Here is a 27,737-nt window from a genome sequence, read left to right on the forward strand (position 1 = left end):
TGAGCCCTCAAGGTCCTGCAAGGTCAGGCTGGTCCGAGGTGGGGCGGGAACATGGGCCTTCTGCATCCCAGAGCACCCCACAGGTATCTGGGATAAGCGGCCCTGAGATCCTGAGCCATCAAACAGTTCAGTAAGGGAATTAATGCTTCTTCTGTTGAGGAGGTTATTATATCAGGGCTGGAACAGGTGCTGCTACATTAACTGCAGCAATCACGGGTGAGGAACCATCCAAGCGAACCTTGGCAGGGGGACCGCACTCAGGAGGGAGAAGCATCAAATGGCACCTCAGGGTGGGAAGCAGAGATGATGTCCTCACCAACCCTTGGCCCCCACCTGCAGAGGCCCCCACAAAGAGTGTGGGGCAAGCGAGTCAGCTCAGAAGCTCAGAGCCAATGCGGCCCCTGTGTTAGCAGCCCCAGCCTGAGATCCTTCCCAGCCCAGCATGCTCCTCTCCTCCAGGAAGCCCTCTGGGATGCCCTGGCCCTCACTGCTCCCTCTGTCCTCTCAACTTGAGTGACACAGGGGCCTGGAACTTTCTTTCGAACCTTTACAGCTCTACTCTATGGACACCCATTCATATGGGAGTCCTGTATCCAAGCTCCAGGGGTCCGCTGAGGACTCCTCCCTCTGCTTCAGCTAGAGGTAGTATGGTATGGTGTCGATGACAACAGGGTCCCTGGAGTCAGACCACATGGGCTCCAAACCCCAGCACTAACCCTTAAGTACGGGGCTTCCCAGGTGGCTCAGAGGTAAAGAATCTGCCTGTCAGTGAAGAAGACACAGGAAACAGGTTTGCTCCCTGGGTTGGAAAGATCCCCTGGAGGAGGAAATGGCAACCTGCTCCAGTATTCTTGCCTGGAGAATTCCATGGACAGAGGAGCCTGATGGGCTACAGTCCATGGGGTCACAAAGAGTCCAACATGACTGAGTACACAATCCTTAAGTAGCTGTGTGACCTTGAGCAAGGTTCGTGACCTTGTTGGGCTTTACTTCCTTCATCTGTGAAGCGGGGGTGGTGATTCAGGGTTGTTGTGGACAAAAATTCATACATGTAAAGTATCTGACATTGTTAAATACCACGAGAGTGTTAACAATAATGATAGTAGCAATAATTATCATAATTTTAGCTGCTCCTGACCTGGTGTCTCTCCATCTTGACTCCCAACTCTTGGTCTGCAACAGGAGGTCCCTGGTTGCTGTGACGAAACGATGCAAAGAGCACAGGCTCTGGAACCACGCCAAAGTGGTTTCAAGCCCACAGTTCTCTCCTGGCCGAGCACCTCCCCTCTCTGAGCCAGTTTCCTCTTCTCTAAGCAGCAACTCCCTCTAAGGATGGTTATCAGGACAGGGAAGAAAGTATAATAAGCTTTGGTACTGATCCCCCTGCCACCACAATGAGATATGAAGGGGTGCCCATAGAGCAATACCCTGGAGCCCCCCAGACTCAGTGCCTAGACACATACGGCCATCACCTCCCCATGCCTGAAAAGCAGGTCCTTCAGGCCCAGGGATATGCATGTGAGAGGCTGCCAGGCTGGAGAGGAGACAGCAGAAAGGCTGGCGGGGCGGTAGAGCCCAGCCTGCCGTGCTCCTCAGCCCCTTCCTCCCAGCTCTGTGGCCTCTGCTAACTGAGGGGTGACACTGGGACCTCTCCTCCTGCCGCTCTGCTCTGGTCCTCCCTCTGACAGCCAGGCCCAAGGTTGGAGGCCTCAGAGCTCTCAGCAGCCTCCCACCAGCTCCCATGCCGCCTGTTCAGTCTGGTCCCCACGCCTCCCTTCCTCTGGGAACCAGGAACCAGGCTCCACGGAGGACAGAAGGCAGAGCGAAGCAGAGAGGCAGAAGCGCTGAGCAGGGAGTGATGTAAGGACATGTGTCAGGAGGAAGTCAGACCTTCTCCACCCAAACGGCAAGCCTGCTCCTTCAGGGCACGTGGTATTGCACCCCTGGGGGCTTCCCTGAGCAAAGAGAGGACAGACCCACCGGTTGCGTGATGAACTTAATTTGCAGCAGTGCAGTGACACAATGCAGGTTTTAACCCATGACCCCAACTTTCCAGCCTGTCTTCCACCCTTCTGATGTCTTCAGCCTCTTGTCCCCTCCCCTCCTCTATATAAGCTCCTGGGCATCTGGCAGGAGGAATTCCAGGTGGAAAGACACAGGGAAGGGCAATGGAAAAGGCCAAGGGAGCCTGCTGGTGCTGACTCTGCTCAGGTATAGAAAGGGTTAAGCAAGCATCTCCCTCAGTGAGAGTACTGAGGTTGGGCAGAGCTAGGTGAGCTGAGAAGAAACAGCTCCGGAGGGGTGAGGCCCCAGGGGAAGGATGGAGGCTTTTAGCAGGTGGAGGGAGGCTGTCAGGGTAATGGCTTTTCCTGGCATATCTGGCTCCTCCTGGTCTTGATGCTATTCTAGAAATGAGAGCTAGAGGGGCCTCTGATCCTTCACACAGTTGCAGAAGGAAACCAGTTCACTCCAGGCTTTCAGTCCCCACTCTGGGCCCCCAGCTCGCACAAGAGAAGCTGCCTTCTAATATCCCCCAGGCCTCCGATGGGGTTCAGGTCTCCCAGTGCAGTCTCAGCACCCAGGGGACCTCTCAGGGACCTGCCTCCACACACAGGCCACCTGCAAGCTTGAGACCCTCCCTCCCTATTCCTAAAGCCCTGGTCTGGCTCTATCAGGGGCCCGTGGGGAGCTGCCAGCTGCTGCCCACTGTCCCAGGGCTCAGACTTCATCCAGCCATGGGAGCAGGGCAGCCACCCCAGGATGGAACCAGGGTTGGGTTCAGAGGCCCAGTGCAGTAGTCCTGGGTCCCAAACTGCAGGAAATGTAAGCCCGCCTCCATCCGGCCTACCCCTCCGGGCGCTGGAGCGGGTGCATGTGTGTTTGACAAAGTCCAGCCAGCTGCAAGTGGGAGGGGAGAAGGACTCTGCTTTGCTTCGTGAGGCCAGAACTAAGGGGAGTGTGTCGTCTGGTTCCAGGGGCCTCAGCTCTGAATGGAGGTGCGCTCCGAGAAGGCACAGGGTGCTGAGGGAGAAACAGGCAAGTCCCTGAGGTCCTCCTCAGCCTCCACTGTCCGCCGAATGCCCTCCGGGGCACATACCTCAGGGGAAAACCTATGGGCCAAAGTCCCTGTGCTCAGGAAGCCTCCGCTGACTCCTCGGTTTCCCTTCTCCCATTACAAGCACATGTGTGCATGTGTGGGTGTGTGTGTGCGTGCGAGTGCGTGCGCGCAGACACATGCGCACACACAGCTGCCCCAGAGGTTTGTGTGACATGCTGTGCCTGATCTTCATACCCGGCCTCCAGTCTGCTAGCCCTCAAGGTGCCTCTGTGTCTCTCAGCCCACCTCCTGCCCTGGCTGTGCTCTCGGTCTTCCACAATCCTCAAAATGAACAACTGCCACGGTCTGGCCTCCTCCTAAGCGGGGTTTTGGAAGGATGTCAGCCACCTGACTTGACCCGAGTGCCAATCCCTGGGCAGCCCTTGGGGGATCAAGGGAAAGGGGAGCACTCCAGTGTGGGCCTGCTCTGGCTGCTGGGGTCCCGGATGGGCAGGCTCCCGAATCCTGAAAGACCAGAGGGATATTCCCAGAAGCCCCGGGGAGGGAAGTGCTTGGGTAGATAGAGAAGGATGTGGTGGAGGGCAGAACTGTAGGTGGATGGGTGGCAGAGGAGGTCTTGTGACCTTTTGGCCTGTCCTCCACAGCCCTGCTGCTCTCTCACAGAGAACCTTAGAGGGAGGTGAGGAAACAGGTTCAGATGAAGACTGCTGCAGCCAGATGCTGGCGTGCCATGACTGGGCCTCATTCTGTTCTGAGAAGACAAGGAAACTGTCTTCTTCCTGGACCCTCCGTGCTGGCCTCTGAGCCAGGAAGGCCAGCCTCCCCCATCCTCCAGAAGCCCAAGAGGCTGCTGGGTTCCCAGGTCACAGGGCCACCCCCATCCCCGGAAGGCACAGACAAACCCCATGACCACTTCCTGCCTCAGAGGCCCAGTCTTACACAATGTGGACAGGATGGAAGAGCTGGCCTCTGCAGAGATGGCCATCTGATCAGGCTGGTCAGAGGCTGGATTCCTGTGTTTCTGACCCTGCCTGAGATGGACCAGGGAAGGAATGTTTCCTGGAGGAGGCAGGGCTTGAACAGGTGGAAAGGAGGACCTTCCCAATTGGAGGATAGAGCTTGAGGCTCAAAGAGCTGTAGGCCAATGGGCAGGTCTGGAGAGGGGCTGGCGGTCCTCTCTAAGGTCAGTGCGTTGGGAGCCTGAGTTGGAGTAGTCAGAGAGGAAAACGAGGCTTGTGGTCTTCCCTGACCTCATTCCCTCTCCAGCCTTCTCTCCACACCCAGATGTGGTCATCCTCTGAGGCCAGACAGGTAGAGGGAAAAGCCCTGCTCCTCACACCTCTGGTCTTGGCCAAGGGATAGCTGGGCAAGAAGATGCTTTCAGAGGCTCCATGAAGGAGGAGCTGAGATCGAGTCAGGGAGTGTCTAGTCTGAATCTCCTTCTCTCGCCTCTCCCATGTCACCAGATAACAGCCCATCCATGATGTCCCCCTCCCACTTCATGCTTGCCTCCCCCTGCCCAGCTCCCAGTGCATCTGATCCTTGTGGGTTCTGAGCTCCTGGAAGGCTGCCATTTAAGGCATAAGCAGGGCTGTTATTCTCAGCGAAGTGATGGGCTCTCATCCTGGGTTTCATTTCTTAATTGGATGCTAATGAACCATCACTAATTGTTGATGGTGCTACACCACGACAGGGGGGCCTTGATTTAGAGGATCGAAGGTGTAAGTGGGGTGTAAACTGGGGGCCAGTCATCTCGGCATCCGCACGGGCGTGGTTCCTTCCCTGCACTCTCCTGTGGGCAGCGGGGACTGCTCTGGAAATCAGAAATGGCACACTCCAAGAAACTCTGAGATGAGCTCTCTGGCAAAGGAAGAAGTCTTTCTGTAAAACAAGAATGCTGATCCCCACACCCCCACCCACACTTCATCTGAAATAGCCCTGCTGTTCTCAGGGGAGCCCCTTATGGTCAACAGGCACCCCTCCCCCTGGCAGCTCAGGGAGGCAGCCAGGCAGGGATAGTCTTTCCATATGGCCCACAGGAAAACCAGAGCCCACAGAGCTTTGGGGCTGGTCTAAAGCCAGACTCAAGGCCCAGTCTACCAGGCACCATCACGTCCTTCATCCTTTCCTGGGAAGAATTTCCTTGTTTTCCAGAGACCCCTTTTGTCTCTGTTGAGGCAAGGGATGGTAGGAGGCAAAGAAGGGCCTCTGTTTGTGCCATCTGCAAACCTTTGGAATGTCTGAAGTGAAAGTTGCTCAGTCGCATTCGACTCCTGGTAACCCTATGGACTGTAGCCCACCAAGCTCCTCTGTCCATGGAAATCTCCAGGCAAGAACACTGGAGTGGGTTGCCATTTCCTTCTCCAGGGAATCTTCCTGACCCAGGGATCAAACCCAGGTCTCCCTCATTGCAGGCAGATTCTTCTCCATCTGAGCCACCAGAGAAACCCTTGGCATGTCCAGCTGTGGCCAATCCTGTGGCCTAGCTTGGTGAGGGACCCATTTCTCAGGCAGAGGAGAGAGGGCCCAGCTGTCTGTCAACACCATGTCCTAAAGGATGTCATGACAGTCTCCTTGGGAAAGTACAGCCTTGGGAGAGACAACCCTGGAAGATCCACCATGACTTGGAATCCTTCTCGATGGGTCTCTCTGTACACTCCCTCTGTACACTCCCTCGATGGGTCTCTCTGTACACTCCCTCTGTACCCTTTCGCACAGATGCCATTTCAGAGCAGAAAGAATGTGGGCAGACATTTAAGTGAACTTCCCAGCTTCAGAAAAATGACTTGAGACACAGAGCCTGCCTCCTGCCCCCTTCCCAAGAGATAGCCTCCCTCAGGAGTTCTGTTCCCATGTGCTGGGGCCTGGAGCCTGCTCAGCTGCCTTCTGCCTTGGGAGATTGTGGGCACAGGGCAAGTGAAGGGTATCTACTACTCATTACTCCATCTCCCCCCGCTAGACTGTGAGCTCCTGGAGGACAGGGATCTGCCTTGTCAGAGTTGCAGTTGTTCCCAGCTCCCAGTCTGGGCACAGTGGGTCCCAGCAAGTGTTTGTGGCATGAAGAAAGGGGCGCCGGACCCTTGGAAAAGCACGTGGAGACAGAGGCAGCCCCTCCTCTCCAGCTCTGCTATGCCAGACCTCAGCCTGGACTGCTGGGACCCTGCTTTAACCCGGGGCAGCTCATCAGGACCACCCTGAAAGCAGTTCTAGCCTAGGAGGAGAGTTCAGACCCCAAGTTCTAATCCAGAAGCGTGGGGGCTGGGACCTCTTGAGGTTCTGGTGCCTTGGGGCTTTGAGATCCTTGGTGCAGATTGGACCCTGGCCTCTCTGTCCCAGCGTGGCGCCCTGGGGCTGGATCCTGAATCCTGGTTCTCCTGGCCACACTGACCATCTTGATCACCCCGCACCGTAGCCATGGTCTGGCTCCCCAGGTCCAACTTTTCCAATACCCACAGGACATCTCAGCATGCACATGGCACTCCCCACAGGCCCTGGAACTAAGTGGGAAGTCAGCAAATGAGAGATGGGGTGGGAGAATGTCAGGACCATGAGCCCTTCCCCTCACTCAGGGCCAGCCGCATCTGTCTCCAACTTTGTAGGACCAGGAAAGAGGGAGACCGCAGCCCACCTCCCCAGAGATAAAACCCCTCAGCCTTCTGAGCATTCTCTCATGGGTTGTGGGTCTCATGAGTCCTGGCCTCACTGCCTACTAGGGCTTCCCAGGTGGCAATTGTGGTAAAGAACCCACCTGCCAAAGCAGGAGACACAAGAAATGCAGGTTCGATCCTTGGGTAGGGAAGATCCCCTGGAGGAGGACATGCAATCCACTCCAGTATTCTTGCCTGGAGAATTCCATGGACAGAGGAGCCTGGTGGGCTACAGTCCATGGGGTCACAAAGAGTCAGGCACAACTGAAGTGACTTAGTACACATGCACGCACGCACGACTGGCTACTGATTGTGCAGGCTCATCCTTTAAACATCTGTGAGCTCAGCTCCTCCCAACAATGTAACTCACAATGTCTCTGTAACTCACAGTTTTCTGGATGGACAGTGAACCCCAGAGGGGGAGGGGATGAGAAGGCCAGTTTGGGGAAGACTAAGTCTGGCATAGAATATATACTGACTGGTAGGTCCAGGGGCTGGAAAGGTCTGAACTGGACCCAAACATTCTGGAACCCCCAGAATTGGGGTGGAGGTGGGTAGTCTGGGGTGGGGGAGATGTCTCAGGAGTGTAGAGATGCAGGGGAGGGTCTGGAACTGAGCAGGGAGCATGGACAGTCACAGGGTCAGGGAGAAAGGGCCCCACAAAGGAGTGGGCAGAGAGAGAAAGGGGGATCAGGACACCAGGTGTCCTGGGAGCAAAGAAAGAAGGGGCTTCGAGAAGTGGGGATTGGGGCTTCCCTGGTGGTCCAGTGGCTAAGACTCCACACTCCCAGTGCAGGGAGCCCAGGTTCAATCCCTAGTCATGGAAGTAGATCCCACATGCTGTAACTAAGACCCTGTGCAGTCAAATAAATAAATATTTTTTAAAAAAGAAGCGGGGGATGCCTCTCAGACTTGTTCAAAGGATGAGCAGTCATGGGGAAGTCTGTGGCCCCTGGGAGAGCAGGGCGGTCAGTGACAATGAATGCGGAGGTTGAGTCTAAGTGGGCTGAGGGTTCAGGAAGGGAAGATGAGGAGGTGAGACTCAGATCCAACTGAGCAGAGGCGCTCGTTCTGCCTGTAAAAACTGGCTGATTTCATACAACAATCTGGATTCCCACCTTCTCTTGAAAAATTGAGAGCTCTAACCACTCCAGAATTGGGGTGGAGGTGGGTAGCCTGGGGTGAGTGAGATGTCATACACCTGGCTGATTTCTGTACCTATTAACTGGCATGGGCCTTGAAGGGGCTGTGACCGTGCCATCCCTGGTGCCATTCCTTCTGGTGGAATCTCACTGCGTGTATAGGGATGGGAGAGGACAGAGACGGGAGAGCACAATGGCAGAGGGAGCTGAGTTGGAACCCCAGTCCTGGCTCCCTGCCCAGTGGCCTCCCATTCTCTTCGATAGATGCTAGAGTACAGGCGTGTGACCCTGAAACCTGGGGGGCCAGGCGAGGGCAGAGCGAAGCCCAACCACGCCTGGATGGGGCACCAAGCCTCCGGGCTCCTCATGGTGTCCTGGGAGGAAGGAGGAGTCCTGTCAGCAGTTTTGGTCATGCTCAGAAATAAGCAGAGCAGACAGCCTGTGTCTAATGCAGTGAGGACACCAGGAAGGCCCCCTCCCCCCGGCCTGCCTCATCGCCTGAAATCACTCCACTAATACTTGCTTCAGTTGGTAAACTCTGTCCTTCTGGGCTGCCCCTCCGGGATTCCAGCACCCCTGGGGGAGAACTCAGGCTTTGGGGGTTTGAATAAAAGTTTCAAGTGTGAGAAGACCTCAGGAGGCCTTGGCAGCAGTGATGGAGGAACAAAGAACCCTGTGGCTTCAGTCTGGCTGGGGGGGGTCTCCGGCCAACCTCCTTTTAAACACTGACGCCAGCTGTGTTTATATCTCTGGGCTCTGAGCCTCAGGGGACTGACGTCACTTGGAACAGGTGCAGGTAGGTCAGGCGGTGGCATAGGCAGGAGGCCCTGCAGGGAAGATAAAACTCAGGATTCCAGGGCCTTCTCCTCCATCATGCGCCTTCTTCCACGGGCATCCTGCTGGGAAGGAAGGAGGCTTGGCCTCTGCCAGAGCAAATGGCCGGTGGCCAGATGGGGACAGTGTTCTTCATCTGCTCCACTCCCACTGGCCAGCCACGTGATCTTAGTCAAGTCCCTTCACTGCCCGAAGTCTTGGCCTCCTTGACTATTAAATGGGGCCAGTGTGACTGGCCTCCCTGGGCCGCTGTGTTAGAGTCAGAATGCGTGGAGAACCAAGTGCTGAGTGAGCTCAGTGTAGGACCTGCCCAGCAAATGCGGGCTGCTTTTTTACTTCACGTGACCACTGTCACTGTATTAATTTTGTTATTATAGTGTTATTTTTGTAAGTCCAATGCTCTGGCTGCTGAGACAAGCTCCCAGGGCACCTATGGGTCATATTGGGCCTCCACCCACTTCGCCCAAATTTCTGCCCTCTGGGGCTCTTGGCCAAGGCCCACCACTGGACACAGGCAGATGTGAGCAGTCAAGTCCCAGGAGGGTCTTCAGACTAGTCACTGGATCTTTTCTGCAATTCTGGGACCCTGATGCCAACATCACCTTCCAAGGGTAGCAGCTACATGAAGATCAAGGCAGATAGTGAAGTGGAAAGAGATTTTGGATTTTGGAATCCTGGCTTGGATACCCATTTGTTCTGTGATGTTGGGCAGTCATGAAAATGCTCTGAGCCTTAGTAACCTAAGGACAATGTTACCTACTTAACAAGACCAAGTGATGATTAAATATCACACACACATACACACAAACACATGCACACTCCTAGCCCATTTGACAGGTATATGGTGGTGGTGGTGTAGTTGCTAAGTCATGTCTAACACTTGTGATCCCATGGACTGTAGCCTGCCAGGCGCCTCTGTCCAGGAGATTCTCCAGGCGAGAATACAGGAGTGGGTTGCCATTTCCTTCTCCAGAGGATCTTCCCAACCTGGAATCCAACCCAGGTCTCCTGCATTGAAGGCAGATTCTTTACCAACTGAGCTATGAGGGAAGACCCGGTTATATGGTAGACACTTGAAAAATATAACTATCTTCAACTTGCCTTTCTTACTAGAACCTTAGACAAAAGTGCCCTACTTTTAATAGTTTCTTCAATTAGTCACCAGGGTCAGGCTCAGTCTAGGGCCAGAGTCATAGCTCTCAGGCTTGTCCAAAAAACCCCCAAGATTTGATGAGTATGACTAACTGGGCTGATCTGTGCCCTGTCTCTCTTACCCTGGCCTGGACCAAGCCTGTCCCATGTGTACAGAGGAAGCAGCCCTCCCCCTCCCAGTACTGGCTTTGTCCCTGCTCTGGGCAGCAGGCAGTCACAGAAGCAGCTGCCAACCGGCAGCCCAGCCATCCAGCCCTTGGCCAAGGGTCAGAACCCTGCAGGCCATCTCCTGGCTGGTCCCGTCCCCACACTCTGCATGCTGGGATACTCCCCACCTGTCAGGGCCACTGTCTTCCTGGTCCCTGCTGTGCTCTGTCAGGCAGGTCTCTCTGTGCCAAGCTGAGAGGCAGGTGCTGGGCACTGCTCAGACCCCAGAGCCTTGAATCTAGCCACTCAGGAGAGCCCCTGGGCCTGGCCACTGGCCCAGCAGACCTCGGGGTGTAATCTGTTGGGTGGTACAACTGGAGTTCTTGTTGCCTCTAAGGAACTGAGAGTGTTTACCAGGCCAGAGAGCAAACCAGCCCAGCAAGCCTGGAACTAGCATGGGTGCCAAGGCTTATATCCTGGCCATGGGAAGACCAGGACTCAGAGAGGGGCAGGGCCCAGACTGGGGTCACACAGGGATTCATGAGCCATGGGCTAGACCCTGGGTTTTCCTGATTCCATTTTGCCTTCTCTCCATTGCTCTGTGGCTTCTTCTGCTAGGTCTCAGGTGCCCACTGTGACTCCTACTAAGGATATCCCCTCACCCTATGTAAGGCTTTATATCTGCCAGCATCTCCCAGATGGTGGTCTGGCTCCCCCATTTCTTCAGCCCTTTGGGGCAGGTTCTCAGGTGAGATATTCAGCTTCAAGAGGTAAACTTGCCCAACATCACGGAGATGCTCAAAATACAGCCAGATTCATTCATTCATCTGTTTATTCATTCATTCAACAATTATTAATCGAGAGCTTCCTAAGCTCCAGAGACTATGTTGAAAGTAGGGATAAGATGGGGAGGGAAACAGACTTGGGGTTCGCTCATGGAACTAGTGGGGCACAATGGGAGGAGGTGCAGATGAAGAATAAGTCAATAATCACATCAAAGCACATAAAACATGCGAAACTGCAGCGGCAACACTGGAGAAGTACATAGTCCCATGGAAGCATGGAATAGATGAGGATCTGGCCTGGTCTGGGAAGTGGGGAGGGCTTCCTTGAGGAGGTAATGACTGAGTTGAGATCCAAAGAGGGGGGATAGAATGTTCTTGGGAGGGAGAGTGCAAAGGCCTGGTGAGAGAGGGAAGAGGGACTGCTCAGAGAATTGAGAGATGTTTGTCCATCAGGCTGGAGCAGACAGGAGGAAGTGGGGGGTATCATGCTGCTGGGGAGCTTGAGGGACTGACAAAGACCTAACCATGTTGGGCCTAGAATTCTCTTTACCTTGGGAGCAATGTGAAAGCATCAGAGAGCTCCACTGATACTATGGCACCACTATATCAAACGATAACCTGCCTTTGAAGGGGGTTTGAAAAGGGGTCGTGTTAGATATACCAAGAGGTGAACAGTGCAGTAGCCTAAGGTGGTGGAGCTGGTGGAGAGGAGCAGCCAAAACCAAGATCACAGGAGAACTGACACGACTTGGCAGTGGATTGAATGGGGGAAAAGAATGTGATTACTGATGCCAAGATGGGGAGGAGCTCCATGAAAAGAGTATAGAGAAACAAGAGAACTTGGGTTGAAACCTGGAACAAGCCAACATTTAATTCCCTGTAGACGAGATAAAGAGTTACTCTTCAAAGAAAATAAGAGTAGGGCATCTTGGAAGCCAGGGCAAGGAAGGGTTTCCAACAGAATGAGTGGTCATGAGAGGCTAATGCCACTAAGAGATTACAGAAGATGAGCCCCATTGGATGGAGAGCTAGGCATGGTGATTACTGGTGATTTTAAACAAAGCTATGGTTGGATGGCATCACTGATTCAATGGACATGAACTTGGGCAAACTCCAGGAGATGGTGAGGGACAGGAAAGCCTGGTGTGCTACAGTCCATGGGGTGGCAAAGAGTCAGACCCAACTTGGTGACTGAACAACATTTCAGTGAAGAAGTGGGGTCAGATTGGAAGCAGGTCAATGGCTCAGCTGGAAAGAGGCAGAACCAACCACAAGATAAGCCAAGTGGACCTGTTGGTCTGGCATAGCCACCACTGGGGGACACACTCTATTACTAGATTTTCTCAAGGCTAGAGCCTTCATGATGGAGGGAAGTGGCTAAACCCCAGACTAGCAAGGCCCCATCTTTGGACCTGAACCCTACCTATTCTGCTCTTCACTAATGAGTTGAGTGAGTGAATGGCTTTGGGGTGCTCTCACCGCCCCCCACCTCTCTGGCCCCAAAATGGACCTGCGTGCTGGGATTGCAACCACTCAGAGAGGAGGAGGGAACCAGACAGAGGTAGGAACCCCAAGGACCATATTCCCTTTCTTAGGTGAGACCAATGGGATGGCAGAAAGTAGGGAACTAAGCCAGGAATCGAGGAGAGGGCACCAAAACAAGGCAACAAAAAGCTGAGGGAAAAAAAAAACCAAAAAACCAACTTTGAAAGAACATAAAATTCCATATATATTCAATATATTATATAATATGATTTAGTATATATTAAACATACAATATATATTTCAAGCATTGAAATATTCATGGCAGATACGTATTCTTTTCGGGGTGTAGGGCTTCTGAGGGTCCCAGTCCTCCCTCTGGGGTTCCTGCCTGGTGCCGGGGGCTCGCACTGAAAGCCCCTTTCAGGTTCTGACAGCTGGGCCTTCTTTCTCAGAAGCCCCCACTTCTGCTTGTATTTGCATCTCATTAGCACCTCCGCGGCTGCTGGCAGCTCCGCCGCCTGGAGCCCTGGAACGCAGGCTGCAGGCTCGCCCAGGCCCTGCTCCCTGCCCCCTCTCTGGGGGGAGATGGGTGCAGCGATGCGCTCCCCCGCTACCCCCTTCCACCCCTCCGCACCCTTCACCCGGGCCGCCGCTTGGCTCCCACTGCGCGTTCCCATGGCAACCGGGTGCCGGCATGGGTCGAGGAGCCCTGGGCCGCCCAGCTCCCCGCCCCGCCGCCCAAACTGGATCGGTGATAGGCAGGGCCTCAGTCTCCCGAGATGATCGGCGATAATTGGTTTATGGAAATAGCGGAGGGGAAAAGGGAGCTCCCCGCCAAGCCTGCTCCCAGCCACCTGTCCTTCCTTACCACGGAAATGGAGGGGGGCGGGGCCGGGCGGGCGGAGGAGCTGGGCAGTGGAAACCCGGCTTTTGAGACAAGCGTGTCACCTGTTGGGCTCCAGCTCATCCTCTGTCCCACTCTATGTGGGTGCCTGTGGCCGGCTTGTTGTCATAGTAACCTAGGATGTTTGCCCAAGTATTCCTTGACCCCTAAGTCTGCTCAGGCCTCTACTGGGCATATTGTTAGGGAAATGGAGAGGGGGAGAGTGGGTCTGTCCTTGGAAAGCCCAGTGTGGGGGACAGAGGAGCAGCACCTAATTTTGTTTATATAAAGTATGTCAGACCAATGTTGCCACTGCTGTGGGTCCCAAAGCAGGGACAGCTCAGCTGGGGTGGGTGCCCGGAGGGGGAGGCACACAAACCAGGCTCTGAAGGTGGATTTCAGCTGGGGTAGGCACTCACCCAAAGGAAACGTGGGCAAAGCCTGCAGGAGGGGAGGGGTAGGTAGCCTGGTGGGGAGGCCTAAGGGCTCCCATTGTCTACAGAGGGGCTAAGGGATAGCAAGTTCATGGAGGGGTTACTGCACATGCTTTATAATCAAGACTGAGCAGATGCTACCCTCCCCCTATCCATATAGAAGTTTGGTTGGATGGAGACTCTTTCACCCCTTGATGCCCTTCCAGCTGAAGTGAGGTCCAGGAAGCATGCAGTGGACATGACATGGCAGGTCTCGCTCGGATACCAGGCTGTGAGAAGCATGCTTCCCGACTCCAGCTGGTTGGAGGGGAGCATGCATTAAGGGATCAGAAGGAACCAGGAAAGCCGCATAATAGAAATGACCAAAGAAGGTGGCGCTGGTGGTAAAGAATCTGCCTGCCAATTCAGGAATCACAAGAGACACAGCTTCGATCCCTGAGTCAGGAAGATCCCCTGGAGTAGGAAATGGTGACCCACACCAGTATTCTTGCCTGGAGAATGCCATGGACAGAGGAGTCTGGCAGGCTATTGTCCATGGGATCAAGGGGTTGCAAAGAGTCAGACATGACTGAGCACGACACACGTACACAAGAAGTGATTGGGACAGAGGAGGAGGATGGTCATGGGGCCCTTACCCCAGGAGTCGGCATGGTAAGACGGAGCACTAAGAGGCTGGGAGAGGTAGGCCTTAGGCTTTCTCCTTACTTTGACCATCACCTCCCACTGAGTCCAGCCCAGGTCTCTGCATATGGGGGTCGATTTGTGGCCAAACCCTGGTGGTTGTGAGATCCAGGAGTGGCTCTTCCCTCCTCCCCAGCCCTGGTGAGCAGCTTCCCGCACAGCAGGGAAGATGTGAAACCTCACCTCTGCAGAGCCCACAGTCCCTGGGTGATTCACACTTGGCCTTCTTTCCTCTCTGGGTGTCACAGTCCCATTCCTGAATCTTTGGGTGCTCATATCCCAAATATCCACATGCTGGTTTCTGCTCCAGGCCACACACCATCCCTGACGCTGCTCTCAACCAGCTACTTATACTACCACGTAGGGCCATGGTGCAGAGCCATTCTTGCAGGTGGGAAGGTTGGTGGCCCCATGGAGAGTGACCGCAGTGGCCTCCTTATGAGGGGGAGCCAGGTGGCTGATGACAGAGTCCAACTTCTGGGAGGTATTCATGGGATCTTCTGGGCCCTCAGTGACCTGTGGAGAAAGCCGGGGCTGAGTGGCCTCTTCCAGGGTGGTCACCTCACTTTATTGCCTCTTGTCTGAGTAACTACTTCCCTCTGTCATCCTCATACCCAGTCTGCAACTACAGGGGCAGTCAACTTTGACCCATTTTCCTCTGTACCTCTGTCCCACCCTCCACATCTCTACCTTCCTCTTGCCTCCCCTAGTCCTGATCCAGCACTTCCTATAGAATGAGATAAGCCAGTCCCACTTCCAAGCCTTTGCTTTTACTGGTACCCGTGTCTGTAATTTCGAAATCCTGCCTGCTTTTGAGATTCTGGTGATTGGCCCTCTTTGCTCTCTCCTGTAATTTCACCCTAGTCCATCCTGTCACCCCAGGTCCCACCTGTGCATCGCGCTTTATATTTTTTTAGAATATTTATTTATTTGGCTGTGCCGGGTCTCAGTTGCAGCATGCGAGATCTAGTTCCCTGACCAGGATTGAACCTGTGCCCCCTGCATTGGGAGCTCAGAGTCTCAACCACTGGACCACCAGGAAAGTCCAGCACTTTTTAGGTTACAAAGGATTATCCACATCCATGAAGTCACCCAAAGAACTAAATGGAGATGAACGAATGTGCCTTTCCCAAATGCCTCATCCATCTTCTACCCAGATAACCCTGTGGGCCAGGGAGGAGGAGAGGCGCCTGCCCGCACGTGGGGTCTCTAGGCTGGTTGCCCGAAGAAGGGGCTCGCACATGCAGGGGCTCAACAGCTCAGCATTCTGTGGATTCGCGAGCAGAAAGCAGAACCCTGAGCTGAGGACAAAGAGGGCAAAGTGGGAAGGGGAGGGAGCTTCCCGAGGCCCAGGGCAGCCTCAGTTTGACTCTGGAGGCAGCGGGGAGTCCACGGAAGGTGGCAGAGTCAGGGTACGGACGTGAGGTTGCTGTGGTTAGGATGTTCATCCCTCGGGCTGCTGTAGTTGGGGGGTCCAGTCCTTGTCAGTTCCTTGGCACGGACAGCCTGGCCCTCTTTCCCAGGGCCTGGGGTTGACACAGTTGACCCAGATTAAACCTCATCTGGCAAGAGGTGCCCCCCACCACTACCTTATGTCCCTCTCGCTAATTCATCAGCACCAGCTGATGTGAGAGGCCCCCCTGGTCCTGGGGGAGAGGCAGTGGACCTCCTCAGGTTGGAGATGGGGTCCTGTGGGGATACGGAGGGAACTGGGGGCTGACCATCTTATATGGGAGACTTGAACTATCAGACCTGCATTCCAAGGCAGGCCATGGCAGGGGAGGAGGAGTCCTCAAAGGGCGAAATGTCCACGGAGACCATCAAGAATGATGTGGGACACTGACTCAGAAAAGCAAGGACATGTCCTAGGCAGGCTTTGTGCTGATGGCAGCCTAGGCAGGCTGGGTCCCCTGGCTCCCTCTGTCCTGATGAGCACTGAGTGCTGGAAAGGCTGGGTTTAAACCAACTCTGCCTCTCATTACGGCAGGAAACAAGGCCACGTGTGCTCTGAGAATCGGTTTCCCTAATGTGACAATGAGTGCTTGGAACAGCCTGTCTGACACTTACCTGCTTCCTCTGTGAGGGTCCAGGTTCCCCAGACACTGCTCTCCCTTTGAGCCTGGGGGTCTTGGGCGCATTTGCTCCTGGCTGTGGGAAGTCTCCAGGCAGAGAGAAAGGGAAGGGCTTTTACGGCTGTGATTTCATGCAGCTCCTAGTGCCACTCCAATCCATCAGCATGTCCTGCCAGCTCTACCTTCAAACCGCATCTGGAATTGGATCCCTTCACACCATCTCCACTTGGTCTGAGACATGGGATTCCTGCACTCGCCTCCTCATCGCTTTCTTGTTCCTTCTGGCCCTCCCTCCACCCTGCCCCCTCTCACGAACAGCCAGAGCGTTCCTCTGCCAGTTTCAACCAGACGCCACTTCTCTGCTCTAGCTCCTGCAGTAGCTCCTGGTTTCCCACACAGCCGCACTGTGGCCTGTAAGGATTGCACTCTGGTCCAGGAAACTGACCTTGTCTCATCCCCGAGCCCGTTGCCCACTCGCCCTAGCCATGCTGGCCTTCTAGCAATCTCTCACACCCTCCAAGCTGGCTTTTGCCTCCCAGGCTTGGCTCTGGCTGTCCCTTTTGTCTGGACTGCTCTTCCCTACAAATCCATTTCTGTGGCTTGTTCCCTCTCTTCCTGCACATCTGACTCTTTATCAGAGAGGCCTTCCTGGTACAGGCTGTGGTCCTTGCCTAACAAGATGACTAATTGGGAGGTGAGAGCACCTCCCTCCCCCGCCCTACAGAGACTCTCCTTCCTTTCCTCTGAGGAGCCCCTCCCCCAACCCAGGACCCAGCAGGAGCCATCACCGGCTGCAGAGGTAACCCTCCCCTCCCTCCCTTATTCCTCTGCCAAGCCAGGGCTGAGGAGGAGGCGGGAGGTTGTACTCAGAAGGAACTCCTGCCAGGTGGAGGGGGAAAGGAGGAGAAACAGCTGCAGAGCCACTCCCAGGCTCATAGATCAGTATTCCACCCTCACTGCACGCCCCATAACCCACTCACTCCCCAGCAGGTTTGACCTGGTGTGGTGATCCAGGAGCAAGACAAGCAGCCCAGGGATTGAGTGACCTAGGTTTCAACCCATCCATGTTCCCAGCTCTTTGGGAAACTCCTCTGAGCCTTAATTTTCCCACCCAGTCAATGGGGATGTCCGGAACCATTGGTAATTCAGTTCTCCCAATGATTTGGCCTAAGGTTCCTGTGGTGAGGTCAGGAGAGGTGACTTAACGTCCCTCTCACTCCCAGATTCCCAGGAACTGCCTAGGATGGTAGCTCCAGTGCCCTCGTGGCTGTCATGAGCTCCCGAGTTCCCCAGAAGTGAGCGCCCAACAGCATGGCAGTTGCCCAGGGGCTTTCACTGACTTCCCAGCAACCCCAAGTCCGGCCAGGCATTTTGCAGACCAGGCCGTGCGTGGTGCCTCTCTATGTCCTCTGCATCCTCGGTGCCTCTCCTCTGGACAGCCATTCGGGAAATAAAGCTTGCAGTGGGGTTGGCAAGAACCGCTCATGCCCAAGGCCTGGCATCAAGCAGGACCTGGAGGAGGCACAGTGGGCCAACCTTTCTGCCTTCCCCTCTTCCCTCAGATGTGTGCCTGTATCGGGATCAAGGCCTTCCCCACCTCCCACCCTTCCCAGGCCTACACTGGAGACTTTATCAGGGAATAGGAAATGTCCACATGCTGGGTTCCATGTAGGGAAGTGAACTGATGATGAAACTAAGTCTCAGATCCTACAAACCCCTCTGTGAGGATGAGCTGAGCCCTGGGGAGGGAATTCACGTCCCCTGAAGACACTTCCTATAGGCCAGGGGGCAGAGCTGGATACACACTCACCATTGGCTTGCTCCCTGTTAACTCACCCAACACTGCCAGGGTGCAGAAATCAATAGGCAGGATTTCTAGGCAGAGGTTTGGCTGGTTTGCATGCATGCTAAATTGCTTCAGTGTGTCTGACTCTTTGCAACCCTATGGACTATAGCCTACCAGGCTCCTCTGTCCGTGGGATTCTCTAGGCAAGAATCCTGGAGTGGGTTGCCATGCCCTCCTCCAGGGGATCTTCCTGACCCAGGGATTGAACCTCCATCTCTTATGCCTCCTGCATTGGCAGGTGGGTTCACTAGCATCCAAGGCCACTCAGCCTGTACTGGCAGGGCTGGGTTATGAGAACCCAAACCTGCCTGATGCCAAAGCACAGCTCTCTCTGCTCCACCACTGGGCTCCAGCATGTGGGCAGGCTCAGAAATTGCTAATTCTAGTATCTCACCCTCCAGACAGTCTGTCATGCCCTCAGTAAGCCAGGATTAGCCAGCAGATGTCTTGAGGGACCTGTGACTGCCCATTGCTCAGGGCATTTGGGGATGTGTGTGGTGGAGGGAAGGGACAAGGTGGGGGTAGGAAGATTGCACCAGCAGTGAAGCAGTTAATGGTCTATGTGGCTGGCACTTAAATTGGTTCTGGTGGGGAGGAAGGTGGAAGGAGACAGATTTCCAACCTCCCCTGACCACTCCTCTGCCCCAGCAATCTGGGAGGCCATGGGAAGCAAGGAAGGCAAGTTCCACCCTCCAGGATATCCCTGGACCTGAAAGCCATGCCACTGGAGAGGGTCTGACTGGGGCAAGAGGAGGGGATGCTGGGCCAGGAGGGATGGGAGGAATGCCCCTGATCAGTCATTTGGGCTGATTCACTCCAGGGGCCTCTGTTTCTCCAGCTGCATCACAAGGGCTTGGAGTTAAAAATGCCCCTTGTGTTCCTTCTCATTTCAGTATTTAAACTTGCCTGGGAGTTATGACGGTCATGGTGAGGCCCTTTTAATAGGACAGGAGGCAGGCTCAGGGACACAAAAGGCCTTTTACTGAAGTGCACAGCTTAGCTCATAGGCACAGAGCCGGAAATGGAACCAGGATCCATCCACCTCCACATCCTCTGTCTCTACTCTGCTCTCACCAGCTGTTCTTTGGAGGTGACATGATTTCTCTGAACCACAATGTGTCTATTCATGCGGGCTCATAACCTGAGTAGCCAGTATCAGCAAACGGTACTAACAGAAGGAGTTGTGGCGCTTGGAGCAGGAGAGGTTTTTCAAAAGGACACAGAAGCCAACAATCATAAAGAAAGGGACTGATAGATTGATTATATTAAAAATCCAGGAGGGAGGGGGGTTTCGGGATGGGGAACAAGGGTATACCTGTGGTGGATTCATGTTGATGTATGGCAAAACCAATACAATATTGTAAAGTAATTAACCTCCAATTAAAATAAATAAATTTATATTTTAAAAAAATAAATAAAAATCCATACCAGGGGACTTCCCTGGTCATCCAGTGGTTAAGAATCTGCCTGTCAATGCAGGGGACATAGGTTCGATCCCTGGTCCCAGAAGATCACACACATGCCTAAGCCCATGTTCTACAACTAAGAAACCTGAGGCCCTAGAGCCCTTGCTTGCTCTGCAACAAAAGAAGCCACCGCAGTGAGAAGCCGGCTCACCCCAACTAGAGAGGAGTCCCCGCTCCCTGAAACTGGAGAAAGCCGTGCTCAGCAGCGAAGACCCAGTGCAGCCAAACAATAAAATAAATTTTAAAAATCCATATCATTTTCTATAATGGTGCAAAATTCACCACAATGCAAAAAAGAAAAAAGACAAACGAGGTAATATCTGCAGTATATATAAAAGGATGATATCCCTAATGCACAACGAACAGTGAAACCTATAAACATTACCATATCAGAAAAAACATGAATGGACGATACACAAAGAAGTACTAATATGTGTTATTAATATGGGACATGTGATTATGTATATTACAGACCTCCTTATAGGGGGTTCTAGCCAACTACCAGAAATGTTTCCCAAAGCTGTGAACCAAATAAAACACATCTGGCTCCTTCTTAGGGTTCCTGAGATCCCCAAATCCAGTTGGGGGGCACAGGTGGAAATGAGCTTCTGGAACCAGGTGGCAGTTCAGAGCAGTTGTGGTGACATTCCAGAAGGAGGCTTAAAGGGGGAGAGTGGAGCCAAGAGGAGGAACCAGCTGGGGGTAGAGAACACCAGGAACCAGAGACACCAGAGTCAAGGGTAATAAAGTAGAAACCGCACTGGGGTCTGGGTACCCTTAGCCGTCTGGTTTATTTGACCTAAGAGTGTAACTACAAAAAGAGTGCTCCCGAGTTAGCAAGTACCTGTACGCCTTTGCTAAGTGACACAGTGAAGGGTGTGGGCTTGCCAGTGAACACGGTGAGGTCGTCTCCTCGGTCAGAGTCACTATGCACCTACTATGTATCAGTCACTGTTCTACAGTGACTGAAAAGGACAAAAACCCCTCCTCTCCAGGCACTGAAGCATTTGGGGCTGAGGGAGAGGGCTGCGTCAGGGCTGGGAGGCTGTGGAGCAGTGGGGCATGTGCACTGCCAGGGCAGCAGCCTGGAAGTCTCCCGGAAGATCTTGGAGGATGATGATGAACCATCGCAGCAGGCTCTCTGAGCCTCTGTGACCCCCAGCAACAAGAAAGCAGAGACTCCTTTTTAGACTGTGTGTGTGTGTGTGTGTGTGTGTGTGTGTGGAGGGGAGGTGACATACTCATTTCAAGCTGTGTTTCTCTCTGGGTTACGAGGAGACAGGCAAAAATCACCAGACTGTGTTGGTAACACCTGCGTGTGCACCTCATTTCAGATCCCACGTGTTCGAGGAGTCTAGGAACCTCACCTGGAAAAGTCACCAAACCCACTTCCATCCCCATTTCACAGTTACGAAAACCCAATGTCCAGAGAAAGGAAGCTTCTGTTGTGATTCAGGAGCAAAGGAAACAAAGAACTCTAGGAGAGATGAGTTCATGCGGGTGCACACCCCGTACCCTCAGGTCTCACCTTTCTCTTTTACCATACCATCCTCTTGGGGGCAGGAGTGTTTGGCCTTGTTTGACAATCTTGGGGACCAGTACCTGGTATCGTTGGGTGATCAATCCTGCCCAGACAGCTAGCCTGGGCGCCTGGGAGTCTTGCGGTTGGCTAACATTATGGAATGTCAAGGTGGTCTCAGGGGTGCCAGACACGGGCTCTGGGACCTGGGCAGGTGAAGGGGGAGGGCAGGGGTCTGGGGCTTTCTCAGCAGGGAGACATTCTGTAAGCAGAGGCGCCCTGGGGGCTCTGGGTCATGGCCAGCTGGGCAGGGTCAGCAGCTGGGCAACTGGCTCTTGGCACCCCCAGAAGGTAAAGACAGGAGTGGCCCTCTCTCTGCTCAGACCTGGAAAAGCAGTGGGCTTTTGCACCCAGCTGGGTCACCTGGGCAGTACTGTGACCTCATAGGGCAGGCAGAAGTCACACAGACCCCTGGCAGGGGCAGTGCAGGGCAATCAGAAGCCCTTCCCCCTATTCTTGGAGCTGCTCTCCAGCATTCAGTCCTCATCCTTCCTGCCCTTGGGACCCCAAACAGCCCACCAACCAAGATTCACCGATGGTTCTGTGTACCCAGCCACATGCTGACCGCTCTGCAGGAAAGGAGGAAACCCCGCCGCTGCCGGCAAGGAAGTTGCAACTCAATTGGGAAAACAGCTATTTCTGTTAGTGAATCTGCAGCCATCCTGCCTCTGTGGATGCCTATGGTCTTTTGTTTGTTTAATAATAATAAACACAAAGTTCAGGAGAATGGTTTCCTCTTGGAGGGTGGGTGGGAAGATGGGGGAGAGAATGGGAAATAGGTGGATGTGTTATTGTAACCTTGTCTCTTAGAATGGGTGGCCAGTTCATGAGTGTTCATTATATTCTTAAAAACAAATGACTAAAGAGGGCATGTACAGGTCAACAATGGTTCTAGAGCATGAACCAAAGGTTATGACTAACCCAACTCTGAACTCCACAAGAAATGGTTACAAAAATAACAACTTTTTATCAAGCACTTACCACATGTCAGGCATGGTTCTGCCACTATGAGATGGCAGAATGAGGAGTGACTGACCCTTGGGTGGGGTCTGCTCCATGGGGAGGCAAGGTCTGAATTGGCCTTAAAGGATGACCAGGAATCCTGGGCTAGCAAAGGTGTGATATGGGCACTGGGTGGAGTTGAGCGATGTCTGGAAGACTCCTGTGGCCTGCCTCGTTCTTCTGCCAGCTGCTTTAGACACTGTACGGAGGGTTCTTCCCATTTTCCTTGGTTTGAGGACCAAAAGCAGGCCCACTCTGGCATCAAGAGGCAGGAGCCATATTTTACGGAGGCCTCCGAGCCTACCTCCCATTCCTTACTCCAGAGAAAGGGGGATGGGCTAGGAGGATGTTGGTGTTGTTCAGTTGCTAAGTTGTGTCTGGCTCTGTGACCACAAGGACTGCAGTAAGCCAGGCTCCTCTGTCTTCTATTATCCCCTGGAGTTTGCACAAATTAATGTCCACTGAATCAGTGATGTTATTATCTAACCATCTCATCCTCTGTTGCCCCCTTCTCCTTTTGCCTTCGGCCTTTCCCAGGATTAGTGTTAGTCGTTCAGTTGTGCCCCACTCTTTGCGACCCCATGGACTGCAGCCCACCAGGCTCCTCTGTCCATGAGATTTTTCCAGGCAAGGATACTGGAGTGGGTCACCATTTCCTTCTCCAGGGGATCATCCCAACCCAGGGATCGAACCCTGGTCTTCCGCACCGCAGCCAGACTCTTTATCGACTGAGCTACAAGGGAAGCCCCTTCCCAGAATTAGATTCTTTTCCAATTAGTTGGCTCTTCTCATCAGGTGGCCAAAGTACTGGTGTTTCAGCTTTGGCAACAGTCCTTCCAATGGATATTCAGGGTTGGTTTCCTTTAGGATTGACTGGGTTCATCTCTTTCTAGTCCAAGGGACTCCCAAGAGTCTTCTCCAGCACCACAGTTCGAAAGCATCAGTTCTTGGCACTTAAACTTCTCTGTGGTCCAACTCTCACATCTGTACATGACTACTGGAAAAACCATAGCTTTGACTATATGGACCATTGTTGGTGGTGTCTCTGCTTTTTAATATGCTGTCTTGGTTTGTCACAACTTTCCTTTCAAGGAGCAAGCATCTTTTAATTTCGTGACTGCAGTCACCATCTGCAGTGATTTTTGGAGACCAAGAAAATAAAATCTGTCACTGCTTCCACTTTTTCCCTTTCTCTTTGCCATAAAGTGATGGAACCTGATGCCGTGATCTTAGTTTTTTCATGTTGAGTTTCAAGCCAACTTCTTCACTCTCCTTTTTCACCCATCAAGAGGCTCTTTAGTTCCTTCTCACTTTCTGCCATTGCAGTGGTATCTGCATATCTGTTGTTGATATTTCTCTCAGCAGTCTTGATTCCAGCGTGTGCTTCATCCAGCCCAGCATTTCACAGGATGTACTCCGCATATAAGTTAAATAAGCAGGGTGACAATAAACAGCCTTGTACTCTTTTCCCAATTTTAAACTAGTCAGTTGTTCCATGTCCAGTATCTGTTGCTTCTTGGCCTGCATACAGGTTTCTCAGGAGACAGGTAAAGTGGTCAGGTATTCCCAATTCTCTAAGAATTTTCCACAGTTTGTTGTGATCCACAGAGTGAAAAGCTTTCACATAGTCAATGAAACAGAAGTAGATGTTTTTCTGGGACTCCCTTGCTTTCTTCATGACCCAATTAATGTTGGCAATATGATCTCTGGTTCCTCTACCTTTTCTAAACCAGCTTGTACATCTGGAAGTTCTTGGTTCACATACTGCTGAAGCCTACTTAGCCTGAAGGATTTTGAGCATCACCTTGCTAGCATGCAAAATGAGGGCAATTGTACAATAGTTTGAACATTCTTTGGCATTGTCCTTCTTTGAGGTTGGAATGAAAACTGAGCTTTTCTAGTCCTGTGGCCACGGCTGAGTTTTCCAAATTTGCTGATATATTGACTGCAGAATTTTAACATTATCATCTTTTAGGATTTTAAATAGCTCAGCTGAAATTCTGTCACCTCCATTAGCTCTAGCTTTGTTCATAGTAGTGCTTCCTAAGGCCACCTTGACTTCACTCTCCAGAATGTCCCCCTCAAGGTGAGTGACCACACCATCATGGTTATCCAGGTCATTAAGACCTTTTTTGTATATTTCTTCTGTGTATTCTTACCACCTCTTCTTAATCTCTTCTGCCTCTGTTAGGTCCTTACAATTTCTGCCCTTTACTATGCTCATCCTTGCATGAAACATTCTCTTGATATCTCCAATTTTCTTGAAGAGCTCTCTGGTCCTTACCATTCTATTGTTTTCCTCTGTTACTTTGCATTGTTCATTTAAGAAGGCATTCTTATCTCTTCTTGCTATTCTCTAGAACTCCGCATTCAGTTGGGTGTATCTTTCCTTTCCTCCCTTGCCTTCCACTTCTCTTCTCTCCTCAGTTATTTGTAAGCTCTCCTCAGACAGTCACTTTGCCTTCTTTTTCTTTGGGATGGTTTTGATCACCTCCTCCTGTACAGTTATGAATCTCCATCTATAGTTCTTCAGGCACTCTGTCTACCAGATCTAATCCCTTAATCTATTCATCACCTCCACTGTGTAATCATAAAGGATTTGATTTAGGTCATACCTGAGTGGCTTTAGTGGTTTTTCTACTTTCTTCAATTTAAACCTGAATTCTGCAATAATGAGCTCTTGATCTGAGCCACAGTCAGCTGCCAGTCTTGTTTTTGCTGACTGTACAGAGCTTCTCCATCTTTGGCTGCAAAGAATATAACCAATCTGATTTCAGTAATGATCATCTGGTGATGTCCTTGTGTAGAGCCAGCTCTTTGGGTTGTTAGAAAAGGGTGTTTGCTATGACTAGTGTGTTATCTTAACAAAACTCTGTTAGCCTTTGCCCTGCTTAATTTTGTACTCCAAGGCCAAACTTGCACGTTATTGCAAGTATCCCTTGACTTCCTACTTTGGCATTCCAATCCCCTATGATGAAAAGGACATTTGTGTATGTGTGTGTTAGTTCCAGAAGGTCTTATAAGTCTTCATAGAATTGGTCAACTTCAGCTTATTCAGCATTAGTGGTTGGGGCACAGACTTGGAAGTTGAATGGTTTGCCTTGGAAATGAACCAAGACCCTTCTGTTATTTTTGAGGTTGCACTCAAGTAGTGCATTTCAGACTCTTCTGTTGACTATGAGGGCTACTCCATTTCTTCTAAGGGATTCTTGCCCATACTAGTAGATATAATGGTTCAGTTCAGTTCAATTGCTCAGTTGTGTCTGACTCTTTGTGAGCCCAGAGAATCGCAGCATGCCAGGCCTCCCTGTCCATCACCAACTCCTGGAGTCCACCCATACCCATGTCCATCGAGTCGGTGATGCCATCCAACCATCTCATCCTCTGTCGTCCCCTTCTCCTTCTGCCTTCAATCTTTCCCAGCATCAGGGTCTTTTCAAATGAGTCAGCTCTTCTCATCAGGTGGCCAAAGTATTAGAGTTTCAGCTTCAACATCAGTCCTTCCAATGAACACCCAGGACTGGTCTCCTTTAGGATGGACTGGTTGGATCTCCTTGCAGTCCAAGGGACTCTCGAGAGTCTTCTCCAACACCACAATTCTTCAGCGCTCAGCTTTCTTTATAGTCCAACTCTAACATCCATACATGACCACTGGAAAAACCATAGCCTTGACTAGACAGACCTTTGTTGACAAAGTAATGTCTCTGCTTTTTAATATGCTGTCTAGGTTGGTCATAACTTTCCTTCCAAGGAGTAAGCATCTTTTAATTTCATGGCTGCAGTCACCATCTGCAGTGATTTTGGAGCCCAGAAAAATAAAGTCTGACACTGTTTCCACTGTTTCCCCATCTATTTCCCATGAAGTGATGGGACCTGATGCCATGATCTTCGTTTTCTGAATGTTGAGCTTTAAGCCAACTTTTTCACTCTCCTCTTTCACTTTCATCAAGAGGCTCTTTAGTTTTTCTTCACGTTCTGCCCTAACGGTGGTGTCATCTGCATATCTGAGGTTATTGATATTTCTCCCGGCAGTCTTGTTATCTGAATTAAATTCACCCATTCCTGTCCATTTCCTAAGGTATTGGTTCCTAAGACGTTGGCGTTCACTCTTGCCATCTCATGCTTGACCATGTCCAATTCACCTTGATTCACAGAACTAACATTTCATGTTCCTACGCAATATTGTTCTTTACAGCATTGGATTTTACTTTCATTACCAGCCACATCCAGAACTGAGCGTTTTTCCCATTTTGGCTGCTTCATTCTTTCTGGAGCTATTAGTAATTGCCATTCATTCTTCCCCAGTAGCATACTGGATACCTTCCGACCTGGGGGTTTCATCTCCTGGTGTCATATCTTTTTGCCTTTTCATACTGCTCATGGGGTTCTCCTGGCAAGTATGTTGGATGTTTTGCCATTCCCTCCTCCAGTGGACCACATTTTGTCAGAGCTCTCCACTATGACCCTTCCGTCTTGGGTGGCCCTAAACAGCGTGGCTCATAGCTTCATTGAGTTATGCAATCCCCTTCACCACAAGGCTGTGATCCATGGAGAGAGGATGTGCTTCTCCCTCGTTTAGAACAGAAAAGCTGAGAACTCACCTTTAATCAGAACTGAAAGGTCACCAGCCAAGTTTACTCAGATGGTTGGGGATGGAAGTTGAGTCCCACTCCCAGTTTTCTCCCTTCCCAGGCTGGGCCGACTGTCACAATCTAGTGTGCGTGGAGAAGGCCTCTGGCAATGGGTCCCCAGTCTCCCTAGGGTGTCTCCCCTTCTATCAGTCCCAAAGCCTTGGCAGCAAGTTGTGGTGGGGGCTGGGGACCAGCGCTACTCCAGTGGCCATTCGTGGCTCAGTCCAGGGCCCTGCAGCAGGGCTCTCAGGGAGCAGACATTTAAGAGGCCCTGGCTCTCAGGGCTATGTGAGTGCTCCTGACACTGTACCTCCTTAAATTCTGCACCCTAACTGCTTTGCCTGCCCTGCTGTGGCCCCTGCCCTACCCTGCAACTCCTCCCGATGACCCCTGGGCTCTCACCCGGCTGCCCTTCTAGCTTCTGAACTATCTGTCTCTGCAGCTCCCAGCCCGGTGACCTTCCTGCCTGGGAAGAAGATAATGCAATTGAGGGCTGGTTCCAGGCGGTCTGGCTCCAGAGTGCTAGTGATCCCTGCACACTCAGCAACACCGGAAAGAGGGCCTTCCCACCGCCTCACTGGCTGCCCGGCTCCCTGGACCAAGGGCCTCTGGGACACTCACTCCTGTATTTCACTAACCTTGCCCCCCAGAACTGCTTACTCCTCACCAGGGAGACGGCCACCAGCCAGGGGACTGGACATGGCTTTCCTACGTCACAACACTATGAACCCCCTTCCCCAGCTACTCCACCTCCCCCCACGCCCAGCTGTTCTACCTGCCTCATCCCCCTCTCCCAGTAAAGGGAACTTGGCCTCCCCCTGCCCAGGGACATGAACCTCCTTCCCTAGTGCCCAGAAGACCTTCTGCTCCCCTGCCCCAGGGGACCAGCCCCA

General features: G+C 52.4%; 1 protein-coding gene across 3 annotated transcripts; it reads right to left on the reverse strand.

The window, feature by feature from the left end:
- Positions 1–1,032: 1,032 nt before the first annotated feature.
- LOC132343362 (coiled-coil domain-containing protein 33-like) lies at positions 1,033–22,138 on the reverse strand. Of its 3 annotated transcripts, none has more exons than XR_009492164.1 (3): positions 21,161–22,131; positions 14,432–14,764; positions 1,033–1,326 (listed from the first exon to the last, which is right to left on the reverse strand). XR_009492164.1 is itself a non-coding variant. In XM_059879337.1 (3 exons), exons 1-3 carry the CDS (start codon positions 21,174–21,176, stop codon positions 14,597–14,599), a joined length of 276 nt encoding a protein of 91 aa, XP_059735320.1. In that variant the 5' UTR covers positions 21,177–22,137; the 3' UTR covers positions 14,253–14,596. The 3 variants fall into 3 exon arrangements, 1 of the variants encoding a protein (XP_059735320.1); XM_059879337.1 differs by lacking the exon at positions 1,033–1,326 and adding an exon at positions 16,316–16,407 and having other exon boundaries at positions 14,253–14,764; positions 21,161–22,137; XR_009492163.1 differs by lacking the exon at positions 1,033–1,326 and having other exon boundaries at positions 14,253–14,764; positions 21,161–22,138.
- Positions 22,139–27,737: the final 5,599 nt, after the last annotated feature.

Source organism: Bos taurus, chromosome 21 (genome assembly GCF_002263795.3).
Source record: "Bos taurus isolate L1 Dominette 01449 registration number 42190680 breed Hereford chromosome 21, ARS-UCD2.0, whole genome shotgun sequence".
NCBI classification, from domain to species: domain Eukaryota; kingdom Metazoa; phylum Chordata; class Mammalia; order Artiodactyla; family Bovidae; genus Bos; species Bos taurus.